General features: G+C 39.0%; 1 protein-coding gene across 1 annotated transcript in view; it reads right to left on the reverse strand.

Annotated features, from left to right (window-relative positions):
• Positions 1 to 17,424, reverse strand: part of septin4b (septin 4b) — a 39,919-nt gene extending 22,495 nt beyond the window's left edge. The window contains exons 1-2 of the mRNA XM_027999279.1: positions 17,114 to 17,424; positions 11,797 to 11,804 (exon numbers count right to left, since the gene is read on the reverse strand). Of these exons, the coding sequence (XP_027855080.1) occupies positions 11,797 to 11,804; positions 17,114 to 17,168 (63 nt within the window). The 5' untranslated portion in view covers positions 17,169 to 17,424. The remainder of the gene's footprint in view (positions 1 to 11,796; positions 11,805 to 17,113) is intronic.
• Positions 17,425 to 17,727: the final 303 nt, after the last annotated feature.

Here is a 17,727-nt window from a genome sequence, read left to right on the forward strand (position 1 = left end):
GTGAGCCACATGTGTGATGTACAGAAAACTATTATACAGGTACAGGGAAAAAACAATGAACCTGCCAGTGGAAATCTTTACACATAAGCAACATCTGAAGGTCTGGTGGAAAGACAGGAATAACTGGTGTATTTTTAGCAATAATAACAATTTAGGTAAATAATAAATTTAATTTTAGAAAGGTAATTTGTCCATGGCAAGAAAATGGACATCAGATGTCCACATCATCATCTCTTAACATAGACTTTATCAGGAACCTAACAAACTTACTAAACTGCCAAATAATCTATTTCTACCTCCATCTTCTGATTTTCTTCACAATAAACAGTTTTTCTCACTTAAAACCTTTTTGTTTACCAACAATGGTCACTCTGCCAACAATGTGGAGCATCTGCTGTCACTTACCTTCAACATTTCACATGTTCCTACTAATTACTAAACCTAAACCTATTCCAGCATGAATAAGAAGAACATTTATTATTAAGATTTTACCTCCTTTATTATGAAGCCCTGCTTCTAGTTTGACACAGCAGCTACTGGTAGAAATGCACCAATCAAAGTTATTTGTCTACATGTTGTTTAACATTTCCTGGGAAACTTTGTAATATCTGCAATTGTGATGTGTTATTGTGGAATATTTCATTTTAAAAAGGAAAATTGAATTATTAAAAAATGTTCTATGACTAAGTGTGAGATTAAACCATAAGAATTTCTTTAACCAAACGCTGCAATCGTGCTGTGGTTAATCAACTTTGTATTTTACTAAATTAATTTGCTGACAATAAGAGACAGCGGCTAATAATTTTTTAGCTCAACAGAGACAACCTTGAAAATCAGGTAAAACGCAGTAGGACCATTTTTTTTAGCATTTGCTAAATGCTAATGGAAATGTTAAGTAGTGAATAACCTCACCAGGCACACAGAGAGAGTGAAGGTTTACATAAATGATCAGAAATGTGAGAAATGTGCATTTTTCTCCTTCTTCATCAGTTGGGAACAGAAGTCTGACAGCTGACCTTAAACCAAATTCTCAGGCTAACTCTATTAATAGCCCAGACACCAGTGAGCACAAGACGCAGCAGCCTGAGATTGTGTGCTGGGCCGTGCTTTAGTCTAGCTGTAGATGGACTGAGTTATTATTTTTCTTATTTGGATTGAACTATTAAATCCAAACACACTTATGATAGTAACTCTTTAGAGAAAGGACGAAACACAGCTCTAATGCACAAAAACAGAAAACTAAAAACAAGCTCCGCTGTTCCTGATGGAGTGACCAAATGTAAGAAACTACAACAACAAAATTGAGCCTTGAATCCAAGGCCTTTTTCAAACCTACAGTTTACTTTGAATCAGTTGATAAGCTAGAGTTCATTTAATCAGACTAAACAACTCTATACAATTTTTTTTTTGTTGTCTAAAACCAAATTGATTGATGGTTTTATGTTATCTTCCAATCTTTCAACAACACAAGATTATCAAGTGATATTTTCAAATTATCTGTCAACTTTAAAAATATTTTAACTCAAAAACATGACGTGTCACTGGATGAATGACTGCCCTAGCACCCAACCACTTAGCAAGTTTTCTGGGGGAAACCTTGATATTTATTCAAAGGATCCGCTCACTGATCGCAGTCAGGAGAAAGAGCCTCGACCAGAACACAGCTAACAGTTTAATAGGGAGAGGCTCACTCCATTTACATAGTTTGACAATCTACTTGGTTACAGATAGCAAGCACGAGGGCGCATGAAAGAAACAATAACTAAGCAGTTATGAGAATAAAAGAAACAATCCAACAACTGTACACATCATGAGATTGCAGGCAAAGAAACAATTGAATAACTTCACTGTAATACCAAGGCCAGAGAAACTGCTTCAGAAAATGTTTTCATATTCTCATGCATCACACAAGAATCAAAATGCAGTTATGCATTGATACAGTTAATGATCATAGTAACCTTAACTATCGTTGCAAACTTATGTTTTATTGTGAAGAGTGTTTTATGAAGACAGATATTTACTGTGCTGCATTAAGTTTGCTTTCTTCAAACCACCAGGGACCGGTCTGTTCTGTCTTGGGATATCATTTCCAGAGCTACTCTTGTGGTAGCTTTCCCAGTGAAAACAATGTCACAAGCAAAGCCACAGAGTGGAAAAGACCACAAGAGTAATTTTAGATAAACATGGTGTCACAGCTACGTTTCACTGTCCGCCTACAAAGTTTCTTCTTATAGTTTTACAGGCAAGGAAGAAACAGCACTACACTAACTGAGATATTTACACTCACAAAAACATCTTCTGACTTATGATTGTTTCCTTTCACAATTTTCTGATTATACTGAAGCAGTGTACACACAATGTTCCAATACTGGCCAACTAGATGAGGGTTAAAGTAAGGAAAAACTACTTATAAATACTGGCTTTTCTGTTGGTCTTCCCAAATAAAACAATGAATAATAACTGCTTATAAGGAGCACCAATTTCAGCCCTCTGAATGTCCATTGGCAATAATTTTAAAGCTTTATATAATTGATGTAGTCCACATGTATCAAACCCGAGGCCTGCGGACCAAATCCAGCCCGCCATAGTTTTTTTATGTGGCCCTCTAGACTGTAGATGGCCGCATAAATAGAAGAGTCAAGATAACAGTGTGCTTAAATATTATTTTATTAATCAAATCAAAATAGTTTTCATTTACTTACGGCCAGACTACATCATTTAGTTCCTCCAGTTTCTTGAAAATGTTTTTGGAAATTCACGCAAAATCAACAAACTCCCTCACTTTTTTTGCGCTAATGCTAATTATTGCAGATTGTTTGGCAAACATTATGAGAAACACTGGGTTTAAGAGGTGCTAACTTTCTTACTTGTGGTAAGCAGTTGCCTCAGCCTTAACTGATGTGAAATTATAGTCCATGATCTATACGGTGAGGAATAAAACGCTGCATTTACAGTCATACATATATGAAATTATCAAAAATGCTTCTAAATTAGTACCACAAACATTTAACTTTTACTGAAAATAATCACAAAAACAATTGTAAAACCCTGGAGGGACTGATCAGTGTGAAAAGATGGCCAATATAATGTAATTTTAAGAATTTATTAATATTTTTAAAGTTTGTTCATGGGTTTTATCAATACATTCAGGCACAACTGGCCCTTTAAGAGCATCCAGGATCTTGATTTGGCCCAAAATGAAAATGAGCTTAACACCCTTGATGTTGTCAGATCACATGCTTAAAAGCAACTGAGACCTTTAATCTTGACTAAATTGGACAGTTCTATGAATCACATTATTATTACTCTCTCAAACTTAATGTGTTAAACATCAGTTTCTAAATGTGCAGGGTGTTTTGAATAATGCAAATCAAAGGTTAAATGCATTCCAGCTTCTTGAGCACTCCTAAAGTTTTTTGCATTCTTCATAAACATAAATACCACAGCTGAGCGACACAAGAGGGTGGCAGGCTGTAGTCAACAGGTGTAGCAGAAGGAGACAGGGTGTTCCTGCACCAAGACTTTTTGAGACTAAAGTACATAAAATAGGTTAAATCCAGAACCCTTTTTGTTCAATCGTAAGCAAACAGAGTTGGCTCAGGCTTGACAGGAGTAGAAAGAAAGTGGGGTTTTTTTCCAGTCAAGTATTATATAAAAAATACAAAATACAATGTTTTCTCAATCAAATTTCCAATCAATAATAAGTTGACAACTTGTAAAGGTGCTAAAAATGCCAGATGTTTTTCTTGTGTTTGTGTAGAGCATGAGATGCTATAAAAGAGACTCTTGCTGCAGCTTTTATCTTTCAGAGAAGACTTTTCTTTACAAACAGTGAAAATAAGGAAGTCATTAGCTGCTCATAAGGCCAGCTCCATAAACCAAACTGTAATGGTCGTCTTTAGGTTCTCTTAACTTTTCAAGATTATAGGCATACTCTCACAAATGGTGAGCGATACCTGTAATTAAGGTAACCTCACACGGAGCAACAGTAAATGAATGCATGGTTTCCACCACAAAGCAGGGGTTCAACAACAACCTATTTTAGCAAGTCTGGTTAAATCTAGAGCAATATTTGGAAATTTATTGTGCAAGCCTTCAAATTATGACATGTCATTTCCATGGTACCTGTCTTTAATATAGTCCTGACCAACAGGAACCTGTCTGTTCTAATTTAGGCCTGCCACCACAGATTTGATTTAAGGTTCCTCAATAAATACAAGACTGTAGGGGTTAATTTTAGAGTCAGAAACCTCCTTGGCATGGAGGATGCAGACATATGGAGAGAGATGGGTATAAAAATGGATCTCAGTATGGCTGGTTGGTCATGGTAGGATGTGCCACAAGTATGCGAGTATGTTTATGTTGGTTAGAAAAAGACAGCCTGAAGGTGCAAACACTGATTTCTTTAAATTAGACATTTTGAATATAAAAGAGGAAGCAGAAAAGAAGCTAAAAACTGAGGAGCATTTGAGAAAAAAACACTCCAAGGAGTCTGAGTGATGCAGGAGCAACACGTTTCCTCTTTGATCCTTCAATAAAACCCATATGCCACATTCACAAGGTTTCAATGCTTTTCAAAGAAGCAGACTTCACACACTTCAGACCCACACCCACCCTCTACGCCAATGCTGTTTTCATCTGCTGGTTCTCCAGACGTTTCATTTTTCAAAGCCTTCACCACAGCAGCCACCTCACAGTCCCAACTCTAAACAGATCTGATGAGCAAGGGAAAATATAGTTTGGAAAACAAACAAAATGTAACGCAGAACAAAAGGAAAAGTTGCTGGAAAACCCAGCCACATCGGGTCAGGAGATGATCCGAGTCCACAGCAGCTCCCTCGTTACTTACCGGCTGTTACAATGTATGTCCCAAAATAGCAGCTCATCAGGAAACGTAGCTTTATTCTCAAGTTTTAAGGCTTTTACTCGCAAAGGCTTTCAAATCAGATAAGGGGTATGGAAGATAGTTAGTGGCTTTTTATGAACGAGAATGTGAATGGCCAAATGCCAAGAAGGCAAATTACACCACTAGTTAATCACAAGCAACATATCCACAAGTGTGTGTTTGTTTTTGATCATCTCCATGGCAACAGCTCTGACTCCAACTGGACAAACTAGCTGGGTGGCAGCTGACATCCTGCTGTCCAGGTGATGAAATGACAGTAAACCTGCTGCGTGGCATCAATAGCTCACCATCTACCTTACTGTCCGCCACTGGAAGGGACAGAACAGAGAGAAGAGCTGCCAGAGCAACAGCACAAAGGTGTTTCTGGCACAAAATCGAGTTTCTGTGCTACAGTAAACTGTGGAAATCACAGATTTTACAGTAGACAGAAATGGAAAGAGGAAAGGTAGCTCCCATCTTTCCCTTTAAATTGTTACAGAGATGATTACGTCTAGAAATTTCTGTTTTATTTTCATCAGACTACATGAGATTTTTCCAAAACGTAACGTTTACTGGAACAAAATCAGTCTCTTATGTTTCATTTTGATAAATGGCTTCTTCCTCACCAAGTGACCTTACAGCATATGTTGGCACAGGACTCATTTCACTGTAGATAAGGACACATTAGGGGCTAATTCACACATTTTGGACCTAAACACATTCATCTCTGGGATACAGAAGCCGTCTCCATGCTAAAACATATGATAGCTGGACAATCCAGGGTGTAAACACTTGCATGAGCTGATGAATGTGGCACCTTCAGGCACCTAGAAATTGTAGACTTGTGACGTTGCCATGTTTAAATTTTTTCATTATGCCCCACCAGAAGACAGTCTGAGGTGTTATCTCAGAACAAATCCACAAGGTGTGCCGCCATTGACTCAAATGTTGTGAGTTCACCATGAGAATATCCTCTGGGCTTTCCACAGCTTTTAAATAGCTCAGTAATACTAGCATGTAGACCTCTGACTTCAAAGAAGGCCATAAAAAGAAAACCCCTAAACACACTGAAAAGAACCCCCTCCACTCTGTCTTCTTCCAATATTGTATGTAAATATCTAGACGCACAGTTCTGCTCGATTCCCATCTCCCTTTAGTGCTCAGTCTGGGATTTGTCCCACTATCTGATTTCTTGTTTAATCCTGGTCAATAAGCAAACAGAAGAAACAGTTGTCAACAACGACATAGATTTTCTGTGCCATTTTTAAAATGTATTCTGCCTATAAAGGGTTGTAGTTTGGCAATGCCACTGGAGAAAGTGAACGAAGTCACCTGTTGGCAACGCTTCCGAAGAAAGAGCAATTAAATTCAGAGCAAAAGGTACATAAACAAGGCATTTTATTGCTGGCTAAGATGTCGTTCAGCTCCGCACTTCTGTCTTTGCAGTGGGGGAAGAGAGAACGCACGCAATTTCTGGTGAGCTTTAAACCAGCTGGGAGTGCAGCTTCATTGGCAATCAAGCTGCCATATTACAAACCTCACAACCAAATATTAGCAGTTAGGTTAAAATTACATCCAGTTATTTAAAACTTCAACAGAGTCAACACCTCCAACAAGCAACTGTTTATCAATAGCCGAAAGTCCAGACCTTCTTTACAAAGAAAAACACAGAACTAAAGACTGATTTTTAAATTAAATATTTGTTTTTTAACTATAAAATAGGTTGTTGGATTGATGGAAAGTCACTAAAACTTATTATAATATTTGAGTTCCTGACACTATTTGACATTGAGTTCATTTAAATCTGGACTAAAACCCACCTGATTACAGTTGCTTTTAAACCAAAATAAATGAAACGTTGACCAACACTTTCATGCGCAATGATGGCACTGGACAAAATGTAATGTTTGCTGGCCTACTCTGTGGTGTCGTTTGTGTTTTCATGATGTAAACGCTTTGAACTGCAGTGATGATGAAGTGTGCTATATGAATGAACTTGATTGATTAATTTTCTGCACCAATGTGGCCAAATTTAAAGCCAATGCAATCACTGACAACAAAAACTACAGAATAAGACTATTCTGCTGAAACTGCTCAGGGTTAATATTTATTGAATAGCGGCCAATCCTGTGGTTACGGCTTCAGTTTCTGGTTTCAAAACCAGGGCTGTAGACGAATTACTCTCTCTCTTTCCATCTCTTTTTGCACACACAATCAGTCTGATGTAATACATGGAGAAAAGGACAAATCCCACTAAAAAGCAACTGGTCTCATTCTGCTCTGATTACATTTGAGTTTATTTTTCACACATTGCTCACACCTGGTGTGAAGCTACTTCACTGCACAAAGTCACTGAATAACCTAATGTTCACATGTGGAAAACTGTCTGTGAAACTAAGAAAATCAGATTCAAGCAGGTGATGTAAAACCATGATCAAATAGCTATCTGACATCTCATCCTGAATATAGAGTATTTCCTATTTGTTTAGGCTACACCTGTCATCATGCTAACACATTCCACATCACTCAGACACACAAGTGCATAAATCTGATACCATCACCTGCATAAAAAGCTGTTATGTCTGTGTGTGCCTGCTGCTTTGATGGAGAGAAAGAGAACAAGCATAAAGGCAAAACTGCCAAACACTTTCTTCATAAAAGTGTTTGGCAAAATGCTATGAAGTCACAACTGATAACATCTTGACCAGCAAAACGAAATCATAACAAAAGAAGCACATTTTATTTAGCTATGTACATTTCTCTACATGTCAAATATTATTCGTTTCCTCACTACAACATCATTTTTCCTCTGAATGTGTTGAATTCAAGAGTTTTGTTTGATCAGCCATCCTTCACTACATCTCCTCCATGATCTCTCCTGCTCTTCCTTTCAATTTGCCTGGAATTTCCTCTCACTGTCCTGCAGCTTGGGAGCATCTGGAAATGTTTTCTTAAGGGAAGAGAGGCTACTGCAGCTGAGGACCAGGCAGGTCTCTTCTCTGTGCAGAAACTATCATACATAATAATGCAACGATTAGAATGTTAAAAAATAACCGGAGAGAGTGATCCAGAATTAGGGTTACGCTTAATCCCACTGCTTTAATCTTCGGCAAAGAATTATGTGCAACTTGTAGAGGGTGCATCACAAAATACATTTCAACTTGGAAAACAAAATTACTGCTTTCTGATGCTAACACTTAAATATTGTCCAAGTTGTTTCCCTGCCTAATTCTGTCCTCAAAGTGAAGTAAACACTCTGAACTTGTCCCCAAAAGCAGAAAGATTAAATCAAGAGATCTGGGATTCAGGGCCAGGCTGCTGACCATCACAACAAACCAAAAATGTTGTTTACAGCTGGAGTCAAACATATTTATAAAATACTACATGAGCAGATGTTCTTACACATAAGAACTGATAATAACCACTTCAAGCTACCTGGAAAAAAATTAGAAAAATGTTAGATTTGATATAGATTTAGGAAAACTTAAAGCTATGGAGATTTTAGGAGTTAAGTTTGTGCTGAAACAGCATGTTGACACTGACCTGCAGAGAATCCACTTAAGACAAAATATGTCACTGTCAAGAGAAACTGATAAAAAAAACAACCTCTCTGAAGAACTCTGTATTAGCAAATAATCTTATTAATCTAAAATAACTGACTGGTATCAGAAACAGATTTTGTTTGAGAGGTTCTGCTAGAAATGTAAAAGCATTTATAACGAAAATCTCTTGAACCAGTAACAACTTCCAACATTTAGCACCTTATTTTGTTCTTCCAACGTGTTATGAAATCTTATCTGCTCTCACCCAATAAGGAAAAAACCCTTTTAATTCATGTCTGTCATGGAGGATTCATCACTTTGACAACACCTGCCCTAACTTCGTACCCATCGTACCCATCTCTCAGCTACCAGTGTTTCCCTCTTCGTGGTCCAGTATCCCACATTGCTCTGTGAGTGACAGGACTGCTGTGGGGGCCATGGGAACTGGGCTGAGATTATTTATAGCAATGGGGGGGTTTGGCAGGGGCCACTTCTGTGAGGCTAGAAGAAAAATGCTTAAGGTCGCCCTCTTACCAAAGAATGCTTAAGGTCGCCCTCTGACTAAAGCTTCTGCAGAGTGCTGAGGCTAAAAGGCGAGCTGATGTAGGACATCTGCAGAACTGAAGATTTGGGCCACTTAGCTTAAGGCTCTGTTGAGCAATCGGAGCGCGGTCAGGACAGGAGCAGCGAGAATAGAAGGTCAGGATGTCAGGGCAATTCAACAAGACACAGCAGTTTTAAGGATGATTGTAAAATCCTTGAGCAGATATATTAACATGATTTGTATAGAAGACCATATTAAAAGAGTACTTCTTAAAAATCATAACCTTTCTGTTTACAATGGCAGCTTTAGCTGTTTGCATTAATAGATAACGCATGTTTCTTGTGGTCTGTCAGCATTTCTCCCCAGATGGGGAAACTCTTATAAACAAAACAAGCATTTAATACAAAAGTAATGCTGCTAATGCACCATATTGCAAAGGAGATTAGAGATATTTTAATGGGGTAGTGCCTTGGAAATATTCTAAACACATCACTGAACTGTAGGGACTGTTTGCTTGTCTATACTAAGGTCACCCTCTGACTAAGGGATTTTTTTTGCAGCTTTTGTTATTGAAGGGAAAAAAAGGGAGAAAGAAATCAACCAACAAAGAATACTGAACACATGATGGAATCTGATGTTGACAACAAATCCCTCTTTAAGCACTCATCTTTCACCATCCTTTTATTGTTGTGTTACAGTGACCTTGTATTCAGTGAAGTGTTGCGTGCCTGCTCCCTAACCCGATTGTTTGCCCTCACATCAAGCTGCAAAAGCCCAGAGGGCTGAACGACAAAGTCCAATCCACGGGCTGAAACCAGGTCTGCATCACTAAACTATAGACCAAATGTAGCGCCATGACACAGTTTTCGTTGATGGGAACTGTTCCATTTATTTTCATCTTAAACCCATATTTTCTAGATTGGACCTACTTATACTGAACACTGCAGATGCAGAGACTTTTACTGCGGATAAAATAATATTAAGTCTACAGAAATATCACTGCCAAACACTAAATAAATAACAACATCAACACCCAACAACAGATTCCCTTCTGACCTGGAGAATATATGCCTAGTCAGCCAATGATTGCAAAATCTCTGCAGGACGTGAATGATAAAATCTTTACAGTAACTCCACTCAAACAGCATGACCGCATCACAAGATTGTCTTAAGAGTATTAAATGAAGAAAGATTATTCAAAGATGAGTGATAATGCATAGTGTGACCTTGTTTCATACAGAGTAAATCCTGTGAGGGGGGAAAACTCAGACCAACATGATTAATTCAAATCAAGTAAACTTAATTCAAAAGCAATCCAGTTACAAAAAGGGAATAGGTAGAGAGAGATAGGATGGTGCTGGTTTGAAGACATTTAGAGTGAAGGATCAATGCTTGTTTAAGTTTTTATTATTCTTTCTCTTCAACTTATTACAAGTGAATCAGGATCCACACCCATCATTTGCCAGTCAGACATCATAATTACTTGTTATGTTTTTCCTGAAACAATAAGTATTGGAGGTGTTGGTCTAAAAAAAGAAACGTCAGTCAGTAGATCGATGGGTGTGGTGCTGCATATCTGCACGTTCTGCAGATCCGGTTTGTTCATGAAGAAATAAGCGTTTGCACACTTGAGGCAACAGCAAAGGGGCGGGGGGAGAAAAATGGAAACAAGCTTCAGTCGCTGGCAAGCTAATGGGCTAATAAAATCCAAGTATAGAATGTACTCACTTTGCAGAGGCAAGCAGCAATTGAGGGCACAAGAAGCTAATGGCTAGTTGAGTAAAAGCCACAGAGGAATGCAACACAGTGGATTGTGTCCATGTGTGTGTTTGCAGAGAAGTTCCCTCAAGAGACAAAACCATCCTGTTCTGGCACTGCCCTTGCAGAGTGACATCGGTTTGTCTGTGTGAGTACACATTTGTGATGGCTTTAGGCATACAGAAGGAAGTCAACACCACAACCCAGAGTCCCTTGTGGTTTACAGACATGGGTGTGGGTGTGGCAGAGGAAGGGCATTTAGTTCTGTCAGTCTGGACTTAGTGATGGCTTTCAGGAGGGATTTTTACAGGGTCTTGAAGTCTTTGGCATGTGTGAGGCAGCAGCCACTGAGCTGTTGGGCAGATGCTGAAACGTTCATTGTTCATTCGTTCATTCCAGATCATTGTTAAAATGATCTGGAATGTTGAACCAGAAAGTTGTCACACCCGAGCCACACCTTAACACCAGGCTGAGCTGTTTTGGATTAAAAGAAAGACCTTGACTTTTAATCGGGGTCAAACACAAGTCAACTGGAAGGTCTTGGGTTGAAATGGCGTCATAGAGAAGAGGAGAAAGGTGAAGCAAAGTGAATGACTTCTAGTGACCTAGCAAGGACAAGATCCTCATCATTAAACTGATTCACTGACAGAGCAAGTCAAGCAACAATCGCCACGCAAATGAAACTTCAAACAAAACAATCGCAGAAAAAAATAAACAAAACCAACCTCGCATTCTCAGCTGACGAAGGAAGGAACTAGAAAACTTGAAAGTCTGGGCACCACACCTTTCTTTTTTCATACAAATATTTCCCATCCCTGCAGCACATACAAGTGCTTACAGCTGAAATCACAGCCTCTGAGCTGTCGTAACCATTCTTATGATTTAAGAGTGATGCAGTAACCGCAAAAACCCAGCAGAGCAGCAATAGCCATCAGGGATAAAATGCCCTGACACAAACAAACCGCACAATGTCCTCATTTTACTGAGATAATGGAAGCCAACACTCCCATAATAAGTGGCCCATTTTATCCTCAGCGGTAGAACTGAATAAAACTCTGGTTTCTTACCTCATCATCTGGTCAGGAGAGGATGATTGACCAGCACAGGAAATTATCCAAATCCAGCAGCAGTCAGGCACATGCAATGGGAACAGAAGCACATAGTTAATATTTTGATAAAGGAATCTTCAAATATAGAAAACATTTTGTCTAAGAAAATCTTCAGTAGGAACAGAAACTGAAATTCTGGGGTGTTTAAGGATCCGTTTATACCTAATAAAACAACATTCTGTGCTCTTTAAATTAAAATAATACAGCTAAGACATTTAATAACACTCTTGACTAGACCAGTCATGATGACAAATTTTGCTAGATGATAAATTGTCTGGGTAATTATTGGTTTAAACAATAATACTGTTGTTTTGACAATGTTTTCCAAATATTGCTAGTAGCATAATAAGACATGTGCTCTCTCAAAGATCAGTAAACTTTAATTTTGTAACTAACACTTAACACTGGAAACATAAAATCTTTTAAATATCCAAATTAAAACACAACCGAAAACAATAAACAGAAATACAAAAAAAATAAATCACATAAAACCAAAACCATAAATAAAATGGATTATGATGCCTCTGTAGACAGAATTACCCTTTAAAAATATTAATAATCAGAATGGAAATAATCAAGCTAATTGTAATTTATCCTGCGATTAACTGATTAATCGCTAATTGCAAAAGGCATAGTCCTGAATGGAAACCATCAACAGCAGTCTGATCGGCCCAGATTGGTCACTAACTGTAGGAAACTCAAAAATCTGATCCATCTCTGATCATTGAATGCACCATTTACCAATCTCTACTAAATCAACACTTCAGTGTAGATGTTGTTACTGAGGCTGCAAAGAACTGAAGGCTGCTCTTTAGTTGTTAAGTACATTCTGATCAAATATCAATTATTGATCAACATACCATTACTAATTGACACAAATGTTAAAGCCAGTGAAACTGTAGAGCAACCAGCCTGGCATGTCAGATGTATTTAATACAAAAAATAATAATAAAAAAAAAGGTAACTGCACTAATCATTCATAATGTTTGTTGCCATTTAGTGATTCCATTTCCTCTTAAGCAGAGCCAGTATCTTTATTCCCAGCTGCTAGCACTGGGAGACCTACTGGCAGAATGACAAATATTGATCCACTGATTTAAGCGTCGCTGCCTGTAAGCTCTCAGGACAAACTGCTGAGACGCAGAACAGAGAACGATTACATCGCCACCGTCTACAACTGCTTCAGGAACAACAGAGGTGCTTATTTAGCCGTTCCTGCCATATTGACAGATTATTATTCCTGAATTGCACATTAGTATTTTTTAAGTACATCTTGAGTTCATGCTGGAGAACATACATGATGATTTTTTAAAAAGCATTGGACAGACACAGGAAATCTGATAAGTGTTAAAGTACTGAGCTATACTGTAATGGGCACTCTCCTGAGCTGTTCATTTTTCCCTTGTGGTTCATCTCCTGACCTACATGCTTAGATACCCACCAGTGATGGAGTCAGCGTGGTCACAGACAGCAGAACCGAGCCAGAATCTCTCCACACAGCTCTCTGAGAAATGCTGCCCACTGTGGACTCTGTCACCATCCCCAACACTCAACACCCGACTGTTTTCCCGTTGAGTTTTCCTTCTGTGCACTGATGTGTGTACTGTAGTTGCAACTTATTTAGTTGTTTTATACCTTGCTGAAGTATTCACACCTCTTTGCATTTTTCACATTTTGTTACAACCTATCATGTATTTCACTGGTAGTGTGTGTAATAGAGCAAAACAAAAGTAGACCAGACCTTTACATTGTGAAGTAAAGGGAAAAAGATCCATGGTTTTCAGCATTTTTCATCAAAAATTGAAAAAGTATGTTGTACAAATATGCTTAGCCACCCTGAGACAGGAGTTTTCAGTACATGTTGTTCCACGTCTTTTAAGGCACGTCTCTCACACACGCATAAACTATTTGTGCTGTCTTGAGTTTGAGTTTAAAGGCGTAGTACATCACTGTCATATGCACAAAGACACAACACCCAAACAGAACCGACTGGAACGCAACGTTAGATTGGACGGAGGCCATTGTTGGACTGTTCAAGTCTCATCACAGATGCTGAGTAAGAGTTAGGGACTGAACTTTGACTGGGCCAGTCTGACATATTAGATACTTTGATATGAATCATAACATTGTCTGGCTGTGAGTTTGTACCGGAAAGAGCATCTAGTCTCCTGTCTAGTCTTATGGGGCCTAACTGGTTTACTAACAGGATTTTCCTGTAATTAGCTCAACTTGTCATCAACTAATGACTGTTTCCCCGTCACTGCTCAGAAAAAAAATAAATTGGATGCGAGACGGATTGATTAGTTCGCTATAACATGTTCAAACCTCAGGATGCCGTTTCATAGCCTAACCTTGCATCTCCCCGATTTTCTCCATGACCCTGTGTAATATTAATAATCCCGGTAATGTTCTCTAACAAACCACTAAAGCCATCACAGAAGAACCGGAGTTATACTGGGATTAAATCACACAGTTGGAGGCGGCTTCTGAAGGTATTTAATGCACTGGGTTTTATTTGGCATTATCAGAGTAAAAGGGGTGGAAACATATGCACACCAGATTTTTCAGTTCAAAGAGCACAAACTCTTCTACGTTTGGAGTAAATAAATAGCATTTTATGTTTACTACATCACCAAGTGGTAAACTCACTGACTAATGAGGGAAGAACTTAAGTATCACAAATAACATCTAAACCTCCCAGAAATGTGAACAGGTGTAACACAGCAACCAGACATGGAAAAACTAACATTTTCTCCAGAAAAGCTGATGCAACTCCAGAAAAGAATAATTGAGGAGAAGTGTTAAAGGTGAACACCTGGGCATGTTAACACAACGTCTGTGGGAAGGACTTTAAGAGAGAGCTTTCACATTATTTAAAGTCAATAAATGTTCAACAAATTCAGCCATAACAATTTTAAAGTTATGAGAAAAGAAAGAAAGATGCATTTGTTGGAATGATTAAAGGGGTGAATGAAAAGTTTTCCCATCTGAGAACATAACAAAAGGTCTAATAATGTCCTTCTGCAACAGTTTGGATGATCTTTAGTAGAAACAAACCAGCATCCACTAAATGCAGACATAAATGTGGAAAAAGAAGAGAGTAGTTCATTTTAGGGCTGCACAGTGGCGCAGTTGGTAGCACTGTTGCCTTGCAGCAAGAAGGTCCTGAGTTCGATTCCCGGCCGGGGTCTTTCTGCATGGAGTTTGCATGTTCTCCCTGTGCATGCGTGGGTTCCCTCCGGGTTCTCCGGCTTCCTCCCACAGTCCAAAAACATGACTGTCAGGTTAGTTGGGCTCTCTAAATTCTCCCTAGGTGTGAGTGTGTGTGTGTGCATGGTTGTTTGTCCTGTATTGCCCTGCGACAGTCTGGCGACCTGTCCAGGGTGTACCCCGCCTCTCGTCTGGAACGTAGCTGGAGATAGACACCAGCAACCCTCCCGACCCCATTAGAGACAAAGGGTGAACAGAAAATGGATGAATAGTTCATTTTAGCATGTACAATGATTTTTCTCAACCTCTTAAACACATTTCAAATGTAAATGGTAAAACTTCCATTTACATTTTAAAGTCAAACATTTATGTTTCTGCTACCACTTTTGAAAACTATTTACTCTTTTACTGCTGTTAATGACACATTCCCACAGTTTTTCCAATGAAAAATGAAACGTTAATCAACATAAGCCTCTGAAAGCCACAAAACACAATTTAGTCTAAAATCCTGGTCTGTCATCTTCACCTCCATGACACAAGACTCCCACAAGACAGCCGTGGTTCATAAAAATAATTTATGCATCCAAGGTGGTTTGGCCCCATAAAGGTTGAAACTCAACAGGCCATAAAAAATAATTCAGCTTGAGTTTGGTGCATCTGACACCTTCAGATTCAGCCAAGCTGACTGGCCCAAACTCAAATGCTTTTTACAGGTAGTGTCACAATAATGAAGCTGACGATTATCTCTTATCCAGTCATTGCAATTAATTACTTAATTTTACAGCTTCATTTTTTTGCAAGTAGTTGGTGGTGGCTTAATAAGTGTTACCTAAAAAACACAAAACTGCATGTAAAGTAATGTATGTTCATAAATAAATAAGGTAAATATTTAGAAATTTGTCATATTCCAAAAATCAGGGCTATATGAGATTAGTAATATTGTCTAAACTTTCCATTACGCAGTGGGAAATGATATACAAGGAAATGACTAATCAAGCGTTAAGGATAAACAAACTTCCGACCTAAAACACCTACAAAGAACTACATCATATTTCCCAAAATATCTCAATGATATTCTGGGCAGCGACAATATAAGACTTGAACTTATTTAGAAGATTATATCTTCTATCAGTTGTCCAAAGAAGAAGGTCTGGCCATGAGTTCGTGACCTTAACCTCAAGTTCACGTGGGTTAAGGCAACAACGTTTAGCACATCTGCAAGTTCACCTCTGAATTGCTCAAAAAGAGACAAAGAATGATAAAAATGCAGTGGAAACATCTTAAACAGGTCGTTAATACTCAAAAATCCTCCAAAGTGACTGAAACAAGAGCAACTGTCCAAAGTGATGTAAAACACCCAGTCATCACAAATGCTGCCTTTGGTGGCAGGAATATTGATCAGATTCAGGGAACATTTGAGTTTTCACATAAAGCCAAACTGTTTTTTTTTCTTCCTCCTTGAGAAATTAAATAATTTGAAAACTTTTGATAATCTTCACATGTGACAAAAAGAGTCAAAAACAGGAAGGAAATGTTTGCAGATTACCGGCTTGGTTTCCATAAAGTGCATTTTAAGAGGTAAAATACGTTGTAATGTTGTTGTTCGTTTGAGTTGAATTGTGTTAAAAAAACAAAATAAAACCAAACAAATTTTTTTTTTTTTTTTTTTAAAGTGCATGGAAACATCAGACCACTCTGGGAGCAGGAAACTAAATTTATTGTAATACAGAAGTGGTTTAGTGGAGTTGGCTCTTTGGTACCGCTCATGCAGAGCTGCCAGGTTTTTTAAGGATTTTCACTTAACCGGACCAAGTGCGCCCGCTGTGCCGTCAGCACACATCACAGTAAAAAAAATAAATAAATCTGCGTCTAATCTCCGGCTTTAAACCCGGATAAAAACGGTGACATGCAGCCATAAGACCCGCTGACACGACACGGTCTGCTGTGCGTCTTCTTCACGGATACAATTACACAAGCTGTCCCAAGGCGGACATCGTAGTGGGTCAAATTTCGACAACAGCAACACAATAACCTGCATCGGTCATTCAGCAGTGAACACACTCACCGTGGTTGCTGAACATTCCGGACCGAAACCGGTTGTTACCGCACAAATTTTCCATCTGAAAGTTTCAAGCGGCGCCCGCTGGCTCTGGCAGTCCTCGGTAATTTCCCCAGCAAATTCACAGCGCGGAGAGATCGGGAAGCGCCAGCCGGCGTGTCGTCGTGGGCAGAGCGGTCCTGCGGGGCGGTCTGTCACGGTCTGTGCGTGTGTGTGCGTGTGTGTGTGTGTGGGTGGGAGCAGCTGCAGGAGGACTGACTACATCACACGCACTCCTCGACGCCGAGGTCCAAACTGATGAGCTGCCTGCCTGCCTGCTGCCCGCTGGCTCCGTGACGTCATGACGCACCAGCCTCTGCAGCGGCAGCGTCGGAATGAAAACAATCGCACGTGGACGAGATGGGAGCATGATCACGTGTATGTGTGCCCTGAAGGAAACTGGACCGCCAGAACCCAGATATGGATACTGTAGTGTGTAATCATGTGTGGCAGTCCGTTATAACACCCGATCTCATCTTTCTGTTCTCATAAGATATGAGTCACAAAACTACATTCATATTTTCAGATCTGAACATTTCAAAATGCAAAAGGAAACGAAGAATTTAAAGTAGCTTTTTTTT

The sequence above is a fragment of the Xiphophorus couchianus genome, chromosome 18, assembly GCF_001444195.1.
Source record: "Xiphophorus couchianus chromosome 18, X_couchianus-1.0, whole genome shotgun sequence".
NCBI classification, from domain to species: Eukaryota; Metazoa; Chordata; class Actinopteri; order Cyprinodontiformes; family Poeciliidae; genus Xiphophorus; species Xiphophorus couchianus.